General features: G+C 36.9%; 4 protein-coding genes across 22 annotated transcripts in view; 3 read left to right on the top strand and 1 right to left on the bottom strand.

Moving 5' to 3' along the window:
• The first annotated feature begins 50 nt into the window (after nt 1–50).
• Nucleotides 51–7,183, top strand: spsb3a (splA/ryanodine receptor domain and SOCS box containing 3a). The gene is made up of 7 exons (XM_051888573.1): nt 51–236; nt 1,774–1,920; nt 2,104–2,281; nt 2,383–2,570; nt 4,379–4,481; nt 4,594–4,719; nt 5,535–7,183. The coding sequence occupies exons 2-7, from the start codon at nt 1,795–1,797 to the stop codon at nt 5,888–5,890; spliced, it is 1,077 nt and encodes a 358-aa protein (XP_051744533.1). The 5' UTR covers nt 51–236; nt 1,774–1,794; the 3' UTR covers nt 5,891–7,183.
• A 276-nt stretch (nt 7,184–7,459) lies between these two features.
• mrps34 (mitochondrial ribosomal protein S34) lies at nt 7,460–10,435 on the top strand. 2 transcript variants are annotated; one of them, XM_051888575.1, is made up of 4 exons: nt 7,460–7,599; nt 8,473–8,795; nt 8,886–8,928; nt 9,756–10,435. In XM_051888575.1, exons 2-4 carry the CDS (start codon nt 8,478–8,480, stop codon nt 10,052–10,054), a joined length of 660 nt encoding a protein of 219 aa, XP_051744535.1. In that variant the 5' UTR covers nt 7,460–7,599; nt 8,473–8,477; the 3' UTR covers nt 10,055–10,435. The 2 variants fall into 2 exon arrangements, with proteins under 2 accessions (XP_051744535.1, XP_051744536.1); XM_051888576.1 differs by lacking the exon at nt 7,460–7,599 and adding an exon at nt 7,646–7,932.
• Nucleotides 10,436–11,185: 750 nt separating this feature from the next.
• nme3 (NME/NM23 nucleoside diphosphate kinase 3) lies at nt 11,186–15,045 on the top strand. The gene is made up of 5 exons (XM_051888577.1): nt 11,186–11,341; nt 13,673–13,803; nt 13,901–14,002; nt 14,124–14,236; nt 14,330–15,045. Exons 1-5 carry the CDS (start codon nt 11,296–11,298, stop codon nt 14,445–14,447), a joined length of 510 nt encoding a protein of 169 aa, XP_051744537.1. The 5' UTR covers nt 11,186–11,295; the 3' UTR covers nt 14,448–15,045.
• A 583-nt stretch (nt 15,046–15,628) lies between these two features.
• mapk8ip3 (mitogen-activated protein kinase 8 interacting protein 3) overlaps nt 15,629–17,526 on the bottom strand; it is a 37,707-nt gene continuing 35,809 nt past the window's right edge. For all 18 annotated transcript variants that reach the window (XM_051888559.1, XM_051888555.1, XM_051888560.1 and 15 more), the window contains 3 exons: nt 16,997–17,158; nt 16,772–16,918; nt 15,629–16,691 (listed from right to left, as the gene is read on the bottom strand). In XM_051888559.1, coding sequence (XP_051744519.1) covers nt 16,570–16,691; nt 16,772–16,918; nt 16,997–17,158 — 431 coding nt within the window. In that variant the 3' untranslated portion in view covers nt 15,629–16,569. The remainder of the gene's footprint in view (nt 16,692–16,771; nt 16,919–16,996; nt 17,159–17,526) is intronic.

Below are 17,526 nucleotides of genomic sequence, written 5' to 3'. Positions count from 1 at the left end.
AATAAACCACGCCCACTTGGAATTTTCGGCCAATGGAGTTTTGAACTGGAGAGGCGGGACTTGCTAAAGCATTGTTTACGTCTGTCGTGAAAGTAGGTCACAGGAAAGTGTGACAGTTAGCTGGTGCCTAGTGGACAGAATCCGATTCCCTTCACAGATACATACATTAGAGTGTCATAATAAAATCTTTAGGTATACGGGACTCCAACGATCGCGGTGGTACCCCCAAAAGACAGGTAAGTTTGCTTGTGTTTGTCCTAGTGAATGCAGCAGCCAGGATGTAGCGCCTGCTAAGTCCGCGAGCCTCCGTTAGCGCCAAGATCATATATTATATGGCGAAGCCTGTTGCACTTTCTGACAATTATTATCATACGGACTGGTATAGTGTTGAAATCCAAACAGCATTCGGTTTTATTAGCTTGACTACAGGCGAACTGTTCTCCTATAAGCGATTATAAGCCTTCATCTCATCAGACTTGCAAGGTGCCTGGCTCTCGCTGACCATTTTCTGCGAGGCCTAACAAGAGAACATGTTATTTATTTTATTTTATTTATTTAACGTTACTTATTTTGGAATATGTCTTAAGAAGATACGGTATACCGACATGTCAAAGACCTCATAATGACTGCTTGTGCGAAATGAAATGATTGAATGCACGTCATTGACAGTTAAGCTGAACTTGTTGCCTGTTTACATCCCGCGCGAAATACTACAGTATAATACTACAGTTAGCTTCACGAGCACACCTCACGGGCAACGGGCCGACACTATTTGAAGCTTTAAACAATGAGCACATGAGGTAGGGACACAAAAGTTTATATGGCTTATATCAAACTAATATATTGATATAATAACAGTTTCTTGAAAGTATTTTTTATGCTTGACTGTATAAGTCCATAAACCTAAATTCTATTAAACTGTCTTAAAAAGATGTGTTGAATCTTGTATAACCTGTTAACACACACACACACACACACCTACAGTACAAGTTCAAATGAACCATCAAAATATGAAGAAAATATTTTAGATATTTTTTTTAAAAATATTTTAAATATGAGGGAAGGACTAAACACTTAACTTGCTTAAGGTATTTATTTGACAAAATTGCAAAAACTGAAAGAAGAAAAAAAAAAAAGCCAACTACAGCTACAGGTTTTATTTTACTATGCAAATAAATAATATAGAAATGCATAGAAAAACAAAAAGCTCACAGGAAAATGCATACATTGACTACAACATAATCAGTTATTAATATTTTGTTGGTTCTCTCTTGTTTTTGCATGTGTTCATAATTTCTTTAAATGACAGATAGCCTGGTCTAACATTATGTCTGCACAATATGACGTTTCATTGCATTATCACAAATAAAACAGTTGACTGCAAGCACAACTATGCAATATGCTTAGCAAATCATTTACAAATATTTAATGATATAAAGAGTGATAATGTCCAGACATCACTTGGCCAGACATCGCTTTTGGCGACTACTGTATATAGCCAATATCAGCTGCTTCTGCTTGATTGCTTGTTTCATCGCACAATGTAAACTACTGTATATGGTCGGCAAGCTTTAATCTGCTAATATGTGACAATAAGGCATAAAGATAGTAAGATATTATTAACATCATGACTTTCTGTAAAGCTGCTTTGAAACTTTATATTGTGAAAAGAGCTATACAAATGAATTTGACTTGACTTGACAATGTGTTTGCTCCAGCAGGACTGTTTGTTCTCTTTGTTTATGCTTTATGTCAAACAACTGTGATTGACAGGTGCAGTGGCTCCTGGTTGGCATGTCAAGGCGGAGCAGAAACAGCAGGGCGTGGAGGTACGTGTGGAGTGGAATCCGACGGGATGCAGATGCGAGAGCGCTGGTGCTCGCCTCCGAGAGTGACGAGTGGAGTTATGATCGCCAGCAGGTTGGTGTGGATGATGTGGAAATGCCTTTAGATAAGGCAGCAATTATATTTTTTAGTGTGAGATGGCTTTTTGTCTGAAGTGCTGAACATTACAAGAGCCGTTTCAGTTCAAAAAAGCACAAATGGCTAAAAAAACTGAGCGAAACTATGTCAGATCTGAATTTGCACGCATATGTCCCGCAGTACAGTGACTCTGATTCCGAAGCCGAGTATCCATCCATTGTGCCGGCGGTTCCGAGTGCAGTGCCTGTAACGGGAGAGTCATACTGCAGCTGTGATTCACAGATGGAGCTCAGCTGTAACCCACGGCTCCGGGGTTACACGCACTTGCGAGACTGCCACTGTGGAGAAGACGACCAAGGTGGTGCCACATGCAACATTAATACATTTTTTTTTTTTTACCTTGATCATGCTTATTGTGATTAAACTTGTTCTCTTATTGGCTGTTTACTTGCTTGTCAGATTTTGACTGGGTGTGGGATGAGGGCAGCCGGTCGTCTGCAACGCTGCTGAGCTGTGAGAATAGGAAAGTGAGCTTCCACTCAGAATATAGCTGTGGAACGGCAGCCATTCGCGGCTCCAAAGAACTCTCGGAGGGACAACACTTCTGGGAGATTAAAATGACTTCCCCTGTCTATGGCACAGACATGGTGAGAGATGAGAGGGCAGATGTGTGTCTTTATGCATGGTTGTCTGGTAGTAATATTCAGTATGATTTTTGTGAATAAGATGCATTCTGCTTATTTTGGGCATCTTATCTGAAAAGGGTTGATGCTAAACTTAGACATTTAGCAGCATGGCTGATTCAGCAGACTGAAGCATAACTGTCAGCATACAGCTAGGATGAAACTTGCTGAATCAGTCGAGTTTTCCAAGATGTGGACCACATTGCATCACTTTTACTTTTACTTTTTGAAAATGTGTACACTTCAGTTCAAAAGTTTGGGATTTTTTTGTTTCATAAATTAATACTTCAGAAAAGGTGCATTAAACTGATCAAAAGTGACAGTAAAGACATTTATAATGGTACAAAAGATTTCCGTTTCAAATAAATGCTGTTTTTTTTTTTTGTTTGTTTGTTTGTTTTTTACTTTCCATTTATCAAAGAACCCTGAAAAAATGTTTAATAATCATACGTTTTATTTATATAGTGCCTTTCAAGGACCCAAGGATGCATATATATACAGATATATGGTCAGTATACAAAACAAGATCAACCAAATGGAGCAGACAGAGATAATATAATATACAAGATAAGTTAGAAAAGCAAGCATAGAGCTGAAAATTGAGGCAAGCAATCAATTAGCAAAACATGTTGTAAATAAGTGAGATTTGAGAGGAGTTTTAAAGGTCCGAAGTGAAGAGACAACACAAAGGTTTTGTCTCTGTGGTAGTTTGTCAGAGCTCGATCTCAGAGTACCGGCTGAACCATGAAGGTGCTGAATCATGACGAGCTTTTTTTGGTGAATGTGAGGGCCTGAGCATCTGAATTTTGAATTAGCTGCAAGTGATTTAGGACTTTGTTAGGTAGGCCATAAAACAAGGAGTTGCAATAATCCAGACATGAAGTTATAAAAGCATGAACAACAGTTTCAGTGTCTTTGAAATTTAGTGAGGGTCGTAAATGGACAATATTGCGAAGATGGAAGAAACAGAACTTGACAAGCTGATTGATATGGGGTTCAAAACATAGTCTAGAATCAAACAATACACCGAGATTGCGTATAGTGGAAGAGGGATGGACTATAACTCCGTTAATGGAGAAGTCAAGTTGGGAGGAGACTAGGGATTTAGGGCCTACTAACAGAATTTCAGTTTTTTCTGTATTCAACTTTAAGTAATTTTGAGCCATCCATTCTTTGAGTTCATGAAAGCAAGATGTTAAGAGGGAGAAAAGACAGAATTAGGCTGTACAGTAAAATAGATATTGCGTATCATCAGTGTAACTGGAAATTAAAACCATGGTGCCGCATGATCTGACCCAGAGGAAATATGTAGATTAAAAATAGAAGTGGACCAAGGACAGATCCTTGAGGCACTCCACAGGCAAAAATGACAGAATGAGATTTGAATTTGTCAATGCTAGTTTCCACAAAAATATTAAGCAGCACAACTGTTTTCAACATTGATAATACTAAGAAATGTTTCTTAAGCATCAAATCATCATATTAGAATGATTTCTGAAGGATCATGTGACACTGAAGACTGGAGTAATGATGCTGTAAATTCAGCTTCGCCATCACAGGAATAAAATACGTTTTAAAATATATTAAAATAGAAAACCGTTATTTTAAATTGTGATAACATTTCACAATTTTACTGTTTTACTGTGTTTTTGATCAAATAAGTGCAGCCTTAGTGAGCAGAAGAGACTTCATACCAACCCCAAACCTTTGAACGGTAGTTTATGTGGGATTGTTTATTCTTAATGGTTGAATTCTCTGTTTGTTTATGTTAGATGGTTGGTATTGGCACATCAGATGTGAATCTGGACAAATACAGACACACATTCTGTAGCCTGCTAGGGAAAGATGAAGACAGCTGGGGTCTGTCATATACAGGTAAAACGGGTTCAGTTCGAAAACACATACTTATGTTCAAAACACCTATACTTTACATGAAAGCATAGTGCATAAGGATTCTTTTGCAATGTTACATATGTGTTTTTGTCAGGTCTGTTACATCACAACGGTGATAAAGTGAGCTTTTCGTCACGATTCGGGCAGGGATCCATTATTGGCGTTCACTTGGACACCTGGCACGGCACTCTCACTTTCTACAAAAATCGCAAGTGCATCGGTAAGAGCTAATCTTGCACAACAGACTTTCAGCTGCGATCTTATCTTTTTTTGTTTTTGAATTATAATTCACATTTTTAAGTGTCAGTTTATCTCTAAGGGAGATGATATGTAACAGATAACAGTGATGTTCCTGGAAAAGAATGTTTTTAAGAATGTCAACAGGAAATGTCAAAGCTATAGTAACCAGACAAACATGTTTTTGACAATATTACCATTTAATTTTTTTCTGTTTAGTTAACTGTAATAAACAGTAATAAAATATTGTTATATACTTATTATTATTGTATTTTTCTTATTATTGAGCAGTTATATGTGTGTGTGTGTGTGTGTGTGTGTGTGTATTTCAGTTTTCTCTAATTTGCAACATAACTTTAAATGACGTTAAAATTGTAATTATAGTTAGAATTACAATTATTACGTGGATTTACATCAGGTCTTTGCTATGTTTGAAAGATTACAAAGATTACATCTCTAAATTCACCCCCTTTAAAACATCTCTACAAAGTGCCAATTTTTGTAACAAATAGTATGGTAGTTATAGTAGTCTACTTATTTGAATAATTGTCAGTTACTTTGTTCAAGAGTCTTGCTTTGCGTCCATATATGCATAAGAAACAGGTCCTATCCGTGTTTTGTGATCATGATATTACAAAGCTATAATAACTAGTTGTTCAGACTACTCTAAATCTAATTGCACATCCCTGTGTTTTGGAGATTAGACACTATTGAACAGTCACACACCTGGAGAGCAGGTTTATCACTGTTAACCCACTCATTAAATACCATTTAACCTGTATGTTGTGTGTGTGGCAGGTGTAGCAGCTACAGAGATGAAGAATAAACGTGTTTTTCCAATGGCGTGTTCCACCGCGGCCAAAAGCAGCATGAAGGTGATTCGCTCCGTCTCTGCTCCCACCTCTCTACAGTACCTTTGTTGCTCACGACTCCGCAAGCTGCTCCCATCTGGAGTCGATGCCCTTCGAGTCCTGCCCCTGCCGCCCGGCCTCAGACACCTTCTTCACTCCAAACTGGGATGGGTGCTAAGTCTGGATCATACGCACATGCACTCGAACACACACACCCCGCCAGGACCCTCCTCGGGCAGTGACTCTGAGGGCTGCTCCTCTGACCCGGAGGCCTGCCAGCGGAAACGTTGCCGCTGGACCTGAGGCCACGTGTGCCGTGCGCGCATCCACTCAGCTTGTCATTATGCACACATCAGAAAATGTCTCCACAAATAAAGAAGAATCGACATGTATAAACACTGGACGTGTGCTGTCAATCACAACGGTGGATAACAGAGCTTGCTAAATAACTTTGAAAAGAATTCAAGGTCAGTCAAGCCTGTTTTACTAGTTTTGTCGCTAAATATTCATCTATCATTCAAGGCTCTAAAGGTAGTTACAGTATTCATAGTCAGTTTTTATTCTGTTGTGAACTCCCAGTGGAATGAAGACCATTAGCTCTTCAGACAAAAAGCAAGATATGAACCTCATAAACCTGTTTTGATGTGGGGAACAATAACGTGCAACCATATGAAACACAGGCAAACACTCAAACTGTTTCCATGCACAAAGAACACAAACCATACAATACTGTAAGTTTCTTCATTACTGGTGTCCCTTGGAGGCAGGAGACGTTACCTGATCTTCTCTTCAGTAATGCATATTCACATGTCATTCTCCATTACAGGCCAGCCAAACATCTTGGCACTTCAGAGTGCCAAGGTCTGTTCCCTCTTTGTTTAAACAACCATTGTATGTTTTTACTCTATTCTTATTTTATCAAACTTGGACTTACCAACAGACAGTAAGTGACAACAGTGACGTCATGATGAATATTGTCTGCATAAATGTGTTTTAAATACCATTACATTGAAATGGTAAGGAAAATGCTTGTGTATTTTGACAGTTTTTGTCTCTAGGAATTACTTTGGGCCCTAGTTATTACTCAAAGTGTGTGTGTATGTGTATCTGAACAGTATTTCCAGAGGAATTCAGTTTCCCTGAAAATACCTTGATGCAGTTGTCAAACTGACTGATGCTAACAGAAGTAGAGGTTGATTCAGTTTTCAATCTGTGCAACATCTCTACATGAGGTTCATATTGAATTCATATGGGGTTTATATTGCAGGTTTTGTAAGTCATTGTTTAAAAAAAAAAAAGCAAATCATGTTTTTGTTATGCATAAAGCACTTTTTGCGCTTATTGTATGTATAGATATATATACAGGTCCCTATACTGTCTTCTGCACGTATTGTATGTCATAAGCGCTCTCTTTCTCTCATTCTCTATTCTCTTCTCTCTTCATTTTCTTACTACTTCTACAACCTTCCTTAAGCATGGCCTTTTATATGAGTCAAGAAAAAAAAAATAAGGAAAATTATATATGCATTAAAATAGGGGCTGAATATGTTTTTGTTTGTTCTTTTTGAGATCTTAATAAAGGTTTCCAAAAATCAATTATAGTGTTGGTCTTATTACAGAAAATTTAAACTACACCTCATACTTTTGGATGATGCATTTCTAATTAATTTTGTACAGAATATTTCTGACAAAATGTTGCATAATGAATACTGCAGAAGAGATTATTTATGTAACTTAGGCCTGACTAACAAATTGACAGCGTTTGTAGCTGAACATATTTAAGGTCACATAAGTGAGAAATATCTGAGATATAGATATATATATATATATATATTTTTTTTTTTTTTTTTTTAAATACTGCTTCAAAGTATATGTTATGGACTACAAAATCGTTAGTGTTTGTCGCTCTAAGCGGAACAGGAACACGCACGCGCGTTTCGCACGGACTGATTTCCGTAACGGACAGCAGCAGGCTGTGACGTAATTGTGTGGAGGTCAAATCAAACAGATAGGTAAGATAACTGTCGTTGACTGGAAATGGGTTGAAATGTGGGCTTATTTGTATTTATTTAATTCATTATTCTTCTTTTGGCTCTGGCCGTAGTGCTTTGCGTTCACCCATTTATCTAATACCTTGTGATTTGCTGTAACACGTGCAGCATGTGTGCACGAGACTATGCAGCTAGTCCGTTGAAAGTTGTTGCTGTTCAGATGTTTCTGTTAGATATATTGTACATTTTACATTAACATACGTCCAAAATAATGAGGAAATATTGGCAAAATTGATACTTAACGGTTCCTGAATAATACGCGGTGTCATCAATGGAGAGATCAAAGCTACAACTGTAAATCACATCTCTATATATACTTAAATGTTTTTTTAAATATGCTTTCAAACCTATATCGTAATGTGTTAAATAATTGGTAACTAATTAATAATTTGAGAGAAAGTCTTCTGAGTGTTTTGTGCGAAATACATCAACACATAAGTAACAGTGTACCATGCTCTTAATTATTGACTCATATGGTATTTTACATATAATACTTATAATAACAGACTTTTATAGATAATATTCAAGACTTTTTTTTCCAGTTTATTTTAATTCTTTGTGAGTTCACTGGTTATATATACAGTGAAGTCCAAAAATGTAAATGAATAGTTTAAATGCTTCTATTTTGTTTACATTTTCTCACTTTTTTCATTTCAAATTATATTTTCAGCATCAATTTGAGTGAAAAGCTGAACTGAACATTACATGAATTTCAGAATGTCTCAGTTTTTGATATACCCTGCTTTTTTGCATTACTGGCAGCAGCACTCAAGTATATTTGTGTCTATATTTTGGTGCATAATTTTTTGTAATTTTCTTTTCTTGATCATCCAGGCAACATGGTAAAGAAAAAGCGTCTGAGGCTTATAGCCGAGATGGCACGGAAGATCCGGGCCTACCGGGAGCTGAAGAATCGGCCCCAGGACTCTCAGCGCTATGCCTTAGACTACGACACCATGACGCGGCCCTTTACTGGCAAAAAGCTGCCAGTGTTGGCTTGGAAGGATGTGCGGAGAGAAACCCGCCTCTTTACATTACTAGCTGGCATGCGCATGTTTGGTGTGGGTCGACTCTTCACACGCAAATCATGGCTGGACGAGCATACAGAGCCATGCTACTGGAAAATAACAAAAGTCAAGGTGGATTATACAGCAGAGGTACGTTCTGTGTGTGTGATTATTTTAATTGTACAAATGTTTATGTATGAGTGCATGTGTGAAATCAAACACTGACGTTTTCTCCTTTAGAACATGGATCATGGGAAAGCATGGGGTATTCTAACATTTAGAGGTAAGAAAAGACCTTTTCTGTGAATACCTAACTAATCCACAACCATTAATAAGGTCACTTCTTTTTAATAAAAGTTAGTTCCTTAAAAATATGTTCTGCCATATGACTTCTTAATATTTGTGGCATTTCTAATATATTTTAAGGTCAATTGTTTTAAAAGTCACTTTGAATAAAAATATCTGCTTAATGAATAAATGTAAATCTAAGACTAATGACTAGTTGTTTTTATACTGGCCTCTACTGGAGTAATTGTGATAAAATTGTTTAAATGGGAAATTGAGCTCAGTAAATGTTCAGCACCTAATATTTTACAGGGGTGTGGTTGGAGCAGATCTAGACTGGTCTGAGAAAGATGTATCACAGTTTCCACAAAAATATTAAGCAACACATTTGTATATCCACAACTGTTTTCAACATTGATAATAATCAGAAATGTTTCTTGAGCATCAAATCATCATATTAGAATGATTTCTGAAGGATCATGTGACACTGAAGACTGGAGTAATGATGCTGAAAATTCAGCTTTGATCACAGGAATAAATTACATTTAAAATTTTTTTCAAATGGATAACTATTTGAAATTGTAATAATATTTCACAATATTACTGTTTTACTCTATTTTGATCAAATAAATCTAACCTTGGTATGAAAAAACCTTCAAAAAATCTTACTGACCCAAAACTTTTGAACGGTAGTGAATTACCTGAGTTACATGTTTTTAGTAGAATAATTATACAGAGTAAAGAAATGTAGCAAGCAAATAATTAACAAATGTAGTAAATAAATACAGCAGCCTCACTGTGACACATAATTTGGATGTGTTTCAGGTAAAAAGGAGCCTGCAGAGCGTGAAGTGGATAAAGTAATGTATCATGACTGGCGACTGGTGCCCAAACATGAAGAAGAGGTCTTCAAGCACTGTGAACCTGTCCCTGAGCCCCCTGTCCGTTATGTGAAATACCCGCCCCTGCTGCGTGCCATGATCCTGGCCCAGCAAGCCAAACAGCTGGGTGTGGATGTCAGCACTATCCCAGAGCCCTCTCTACCATTGAAACGGGATGTTTTGCTCAATTATGAGTACTTCAGGAGTCAGGATGAGAAGAAACAAGAGGGTACACCTGTCTGATGCTCAGGTCCACTTGAAGGTCATGCTGTGGAGATCTGAGTTCTGTTGCAGTGGTCTTGATGGGAACTTCTCTTGCTCCTAATTTGATGGGCACTGCTTGCAGTAAAAGACTTGTTTGTGATTAATGCTATGTTTTATTAGAACAAAATATAGCTATATTTTCATCCATCTTCCTTGGATCATGTCGCTATTTACTGAGGAAGAAAAAAGGAGATTTCTTTAGCACATTTGGACAGGTGACCAATAGAAGAATCCTCTGTGGAAAGACTCTTCATTTTTAATATCTGTGTTAATATATGTGTAATATTCTTTACAATATGTAAGCTAAATATGTTTAAGTTGTATGCATTACAGATATAGAATAAAAATGGCTAAACTGAATTTGGTCTAGTTTTGTAGTAGATCATAAAGCATACCGCAGACCTCTTTAAAGATTGATTTTCAGTCAAATTCATGTAAACTCGTGTGTGAAACTCACAAAACCTGTCAAGAACATGTCCAGATCATATTTTCCCCAAATATCAAAAGAAATATTTTGCAGAAAGAAAAAGATTTTTGCTTTAAGGCATTATTTTACAAAATTAATTCTTACAAAATTGCCTTAAAGTCATTAAAATCTAATAAAATTCACCACTGAGAATCATTGAGCAAAAACTGTATGTTTTTAACCGTTACCATGTGCATCTCAACCTTTTTTGAGTAATGGACCCCTGTCATATTTGGAACCATCCTCAAGGCTCATTGGTATCATTAATGCCTTTGTGACGACCAAATGCAATCAAGTATAATTTACTACTACATTAGTTGACTTGTTATATATTTAGTCATTTCGTCAGTTATATTATACATATATTATCTTCTTCTTTTATGGGAACATGTCAAATGACAAAATATACAAAAATTCATATTCAGATTTTTATAAGGACCCCCTGGTATTATGTCAAGGACCATTACGGGTCCATGGACCCCTGGTTGAGAAACACTGATGTAGACAACCCCTGTGTAACATTATTTTCTATAATGCTACGAAAGTCAATGTACACACATTTGGAAATATGTATATATAAGGACCTCTAGTTGAAAACCTTTAATATAGAGATGTTTTCTATGTAGTGCGGACATACACAATCAGGCAAGCACGCGCATGTCACCTAGCTACACTCATCATCAGCGCGCGCTCGCGTCTCCTCCCTCTCTCTTCCGAAAACTCTTGAGGCAGCCCGGTTTCCTGCTCTGCGAAGATGATCATACTTTTCTTAACAATATTTGCGAATGTTTTCAAGACGGGTAAGTAATGCCTTAAGGGAAATGTAGTCGTTTTATTTGCTGAATCAAATTTAAAGTGATGGGACGACTCAAGCAGTCCTCATGTCGGCGGTTTATTCCCAATTCATCCCGTGAGTTATTGTTTGCTAGGCTGATTATCCAGATGTACACGTACAGCGCTAGGTATGTACGCCCATATGGCTAAGTTGTAGGAGTGGTTGTACTTTGTTTCGGGACTAAGGCATACGAAGTAGCAACATGCAGTAACGCAAAAGCATTTCGCGGCTTTAACACATGCGGCCCTTTCATAAGTAGGTTACCACCTAAAATGTGTCTTGGGTCCTAGTCTACTCTGTTAACGAAATAGCATTTGAGATTGTTCATAAACATAAAAATTCATAACATTTAAGTAATAATAATAAAAAAAAGGGTTAATAAAATGCTTCCTCTGCATGTTCTTGGCTTGATCCTATTAATAGTGCAGTTTGTGTCCCTGGCTGCGATTGGTTCTTAAGTATTTGCCTGCGCCTTGCTCGCCCGTGATTGGTCAGTTGGTGTGCAGTACCGCGCGAGACGGCTGCACATATAATGGGCTCTAAAAGGTCATTATCCGACACAAAAGAGCTCGCTGATTTAGCGTCAAAACACGCGAGGATCATTGACTCAGGTATGCAGAAGAATACGTGCTCTTTCAAAGAAACCTCAAGCAATTTCACATTTTTTGTTCTGCAGGGAACTAGAACAGAAATAGATTGCGCTAAAATGATATTGACTACTATATGCGTTTCATAAAGTTATAATAATATTAATTTGCAAGTAAATACATTTGTCATGAGTTCTGAGTCAACGCCAGTTATGTTTGTGACCTATACAGATGGCGAGGACTAAGAGGTTTATTGCTTTGGTATTAATAGGATTTTAGGTCATATTCTACTTTCATAATGGTTTATTTATAATGTGTAGATCGATTTTGAAATATTTTTGTGCGTATGTTAAGCTTGTTGTATATACGCCAATATTATAATATATCTGCTTCTGTACGTTATTAGATATTTATACAGCTAGTCAAAATAAACTTTGTATCAATCTGAAGGGAGTTTCACTGCATTACCCCGCATATTACTCGGATGCTTACCAAATAAATAAATATATGGAAATGAAATATTGATTTGTTTAATTTGTTTTATTATATTGACCGCGGAGAGATACAGTGCAAGCACAGATATGTAGAAAGGGTCATCACACAAACACACACACACTATATATATATATATATTATGGGTCATTTTTTTTGTCTAAAGGCCTTAATAATAATAAAACACAAAGATATGACATCCAAAGTATGTAAGGTACTACAACTAGATCTCTTTTATTAAATCCAAAAGGTTTTTTGCTACATATAAAGGTATTTTAAAGATGTGTCAAAAGGTCATTCGGTTTAACTGTCCAATGGTCAATACAGCCATTTCATTTGTGATTAAAATATCTTAAAATGTAATAAATGTATATATTTTTTTTATTCTGGCATGATTTTATAACATCATATATCAACACAGTACAAAATGGTATTAAAATTATGTGTAGAAGTCGTTGCTTTGTTCTGAGAAAGAATGTCCGGAAAAATGAATTTAATTGATGTCATTCTGAGTAACCAATATAAAGGGACCCTTTAGGATCAAGTCATGTGGTCAATATCATGTGACAGGATGTGACATCATTCAGACACCTGCAAAGGACCACATGTTAGTGAAGCAAAATAATTAACTCTCTCTTAACTATTTGAAAAATTAATGTTTTCACTCACGCTCATACGCATTTCCCAAAACATCAGGTAATTCGGTGCAACCGCTATAAAACATGGAAAATGTTGTAATATTTAAAAAAAAATTGTACTAACATATAAAATGTTTGATTGTCCTTTTGCATTGGTTGAAAATATCATCATTCAGTATTACCATAAGTGTCATTCGGTAAAACTGAAATTTTTTACCGAATGACTTTTGTGACAAATTTTGTCTATCTTGTAAAAAATGACAAAAGCACTGTTAATTGATTAATAATGTCATTGTTAACACTTAATAAAACTTCAAACGTAATTATCTCGATTGTTTTTTTTTTTTTACACTTTAAAAAACCTTATTCGTCAATGACCCAAATATTCATATATATGCCGTGATTGACCAATCAGAATGAAGTATGTGTAATAAATTAGAATACCACTCTAACCTCTGTCAGACCCGTTTTATTTTTTGTAATAAAGTACTTTAAAAAAAAAACAAGTAATGTCTTTGAGAGTCGAGAGGGTTTTAAAAGGATTTAATTTCAGATGTTTTTTTTTTTTTTTTTTCTCAGGATGGACTGGCGCAAACGAGCGCACGTTCATCGCAGTGAAGCCAGATGGTGTTCAGCGCAGACTGGTAGGTGAGATCGTCCGCCGCTTTGAACGCAAGGGTTTCAAACTGGTCGGCATGAAGCTCCTGCAGGTGAGAGCACCACTGGAGTATCTTTCACTGAGCTTTCATAACGAAAATGAATACTATATCATAAGAAATATATCATCTGTGTACTATGTGCTTGTAGGCATCAGAGGAGCAGCTCAGACAGCACTACTGGGACCTGAGGGAGAAGCCTTTCTACAGCAGCTTGGTCAAGTACATGAGCTCCGGTCCCATTGTTGCTATGGTAAGAAACACTGTGCCTCCGTATTGGTCCAAGAGAGGATTTCTGTACTTATGCTGCTATGAAGACGTCTAATGGTATGTCAGACTACACTTTATGTGGGTATTTATGTGTGTTTTATTAGGTATGGCAAGGGCTGGATGTGGTAAAGACCGCCAGAAAGATGCTTGGAGAGACAAATCCAGCAGACTCTCTCCCAGGCACTATCAGAGGAGACTTTTGTGTGGAAGTGAGCAGGTTAGTGTGTGTGTATGTACATGTTTTACTGGATGGATGGATGGATGGATGGACGACTGGATAGATGGGTGTTAAATTGTTTTTCTTTTGCAGGAATGTGATCCATGGCAGTGATTCAGTTGACAGTGCTCAGAGAGAGATCTCACTGTGGTTCGAACATCATGAGCTGTTCTGCTGGGAAGAGTGCAGTCAGCACTGGATCTACGCCTGAAAGCCGTCATGTAACACTCATGCACTCATCATAACATACAGCTTTTGCAGCTTCATCTGCATTTGATACCTGCTCCTCATAGAGTGAAGGCTGCTCTGATCAAGCCATAGAGTGACCAAAATAACAAAGGAACAGGTAGCTTATGTTGACAAGGTCTGTATCAGTGAAATCCAGTTATTGGTCAAGCTATTTTTGAATGTGACCATTTTCTGCTTTTCTCATGCTGTTATGAACATTTGTAAGGTTTTCTTTGCAAATATGTTTAATCTTTGCAGATATTCACTTCATTACCAATCTTTGGTGGGTTGGTAATTCATGCACTACTCTAAATTTACTTAGTGTTTACATCCACTCAAAAGACATTGTTTACATTTTTACATCCAATTTTTGATAAGGGCCTGCTTTTTGTCATCTTGATGCACTACGTAAAAAATACATTTATTATTCATGACTCAAAAGGAAAGCAATAATGAATGACCAATGGCCAGCATGCTCTGAAAAACTTGAATATCTCAATAATGCTTGGTCTTGCTGTATTGGTTGGAACTCACTTGACCAAAGGGCGCCTTACTTTACAAATAAATTATTCCTTTGTTCATTCGTCTTTGTGTGTATTATTTTGTGTAAACTGTACTCTACCATTCAAAAGGTGGGGGTCGGTAAGATTATTAAAATGTATTTGAAACATTAAAACATTCTCTTATGCTCACCAGAGCTGCATTTATTTGATCAAAAATACTATAAAAACAGTAAATTGTGAAATAATTAAAATGAAAAAAAGAGTAAAAAAAGTGTAATATATATATTTTTTTCTGATGGCAAACCTGAATTTTCAGCATCATTACCCCAGTCTTTAGTGTCCCATGATCCTTCAGAAATCATTCTGATATGATGATTTGATGCTCAAGAAACATTTCATATCATTTTTATCAATGTTGAAAACAGCCGTGCTGCGTAATATTTTTGTGGAAACTTATCAAATTTTTCAGGAAACAATTTAATGTGTCCTTGCTAGATAAAAAATGTTTTCTTTCAAAAAAAAAAAACAAACCCACTTTTATATGGTAGTGTATTTTCCACTAAAAATGTGTGTATGAAGTATTGCTCTACCTCCTAATTCAAGGAAAATATAATGAAATTATGACAGCATTTCAATAAATTATGGCGCTGAAGACAGCAAGTATTCAGCACATAAACATGTTTATTTCTTAATACTTAACCACACAGAAAACACAGAGTGTTGATTTACATACAAGGCGACTGGGCGGGACGTCCATCTCTCTCAAAGCTTCAGTTTAGCTGTTAACCTCATGCTTAATCCCAAAGGAAAGTTAGCAGATCCAGTCAGCACACATCTCACTTAGGTTGAAAAAATGGCTAGCTGCAATTGGTTAAAAGTGATTTTGTGTGCCTTTTTTTTTTTTTTTTTTTGAATCAATTTAGTTAAATATTCTTTTACATATTTACTTAATGAGTTGAAATGACATTGGGACATATTTGGGTTGTGCTAGATTACCCACAAATCCTGACCACCATTTATTTGATTATCCTCACATACTCAATCATTTCTCTCTGCAGTGCATGATGCATTCCAGTATTTACACAAGTCTCTTTTGCATTTTCCTTCTTGTATCCCAATATACATCTAGTTGGTTTTTCCAAAAATGACTCTGCTCTGAAACTCTGAGTTCACGATGGGTTCCTGTCTTTGAGTGAGCTGTGTGCTGAGGGGCTGAAAAAGATAAAGGTCACGGTATTTGGCAAAAACTGGGTAGTTCTTTCAGGAACGTAGTTTGGTACTGGTTTAAGCTGTTTATATGCATTTCATTTGAAATTGCCATTCAGTCATAAGATGCAGGAAGTTGTTGAACCTTGTGTGTTTTTGTTGGAAAGGGAACGTTACAAGGCGGATTGAAGGATCGTACAGGTAGTTATAATTGAGGGTAGGAAAATACAGGCTAAAGAGGTCAATATAAGACTTTAAAGGGGTAGTTACAAGGCCGTGGTAGTTACATAGCTTAGGTACAGAATTTGGGGCATAGTTACAGAAAGGATTCATACTTTTATCTTTGGGGCGGACTTGTAGGGCGGAAAGGGGGTAGGCAGGAGGTGTCTGTCCGTGTTACTCCGGACCATAAGACACCTGCCACACGATGATATGACTCCTCTCTGCTTTAGACAAAGCTGGCTTCATCTGAGGAGCTTCACCATCTGCTTCCTCTGTCTCATCATCCTCGCCATCACCTGAGAAAGACACAGAATGGATAAGTTATGTTTTTATGACCCAATGTACATGCTAATTTCACATATCAAGTGCTTCTCACCGATACGGAAGTCAATATAACCCTCTCCTCCACTCAGCACCAGTACGTTCTGAAGACTCTGTGCTTCTGTGTCCGCTGGGGCTGAGGACCCCTGAGACTCTGACGGGCTGTCCAACACGCTACCATTCAGGGTGGCCAGCACGTTGCCTGGAAACACAAGATGGCATATTTTGGGACTGACACAGTTCACAGCATATTATATACTATTATTAAATTGACACTAACCTGGCACTGACACAAAGAACTTGACGGCATCTCTGTGTCCATGAAAACAGAGTTGAGCCTGGGCCATGGAACAGTATGGTATGAAGCTACTCTTCTCAGAGTTACTGTCATCTGCATATACGTGGATCACGCCCCCCGACGACGTGGGTGACACCTTATTGGCTACAAGAGAATATAACCCACTAATCATAAAGCACAATGACCAATCACAGAAACTCACAGGAACTACCAGAGCTTAAATAAAGAAATGAATCTGCGGAAGAGGAGACAGTGTAATAATGAGCTCAAAGCATGCAAAAAATAAAAAATAAATAAAAACAGTAAAAATGACAATTAAAATGTATATAATGAAGAAAAACAAACAAAAAAAATAACATTTTAAATAAACATAAATATAGTAATGCACAGTGAAATAAGTCATTCATGACCAAAACATGCTAAAGAAATCAAGTGAATTGAACGATGGAATAAATGAAAGAAGACCAAGGTGTACCCAAAAGAATTGTGATGTGACTGATCTAATATGAATG

Source organism: Ctenopharyngodon idella, chromosome 3, assembly GCF_019924925.1.
Source record: "Ctenopharyngodon idella isolate HZGC_01 chromosome 3, HZGC01, whole genome shotgun sequence".
NCBI classification, from domain to species: domain Eukaryota; kingdom Metazoa; phylum Chordata; class Actinopteri; order Cypriniformes; family Xenocyprididae; genus Ctenopharyngodon; species Ctenopharyngodon idella.
This window is presented reverse-complemented; position numbering and strand designations above follow the sequence as displayed.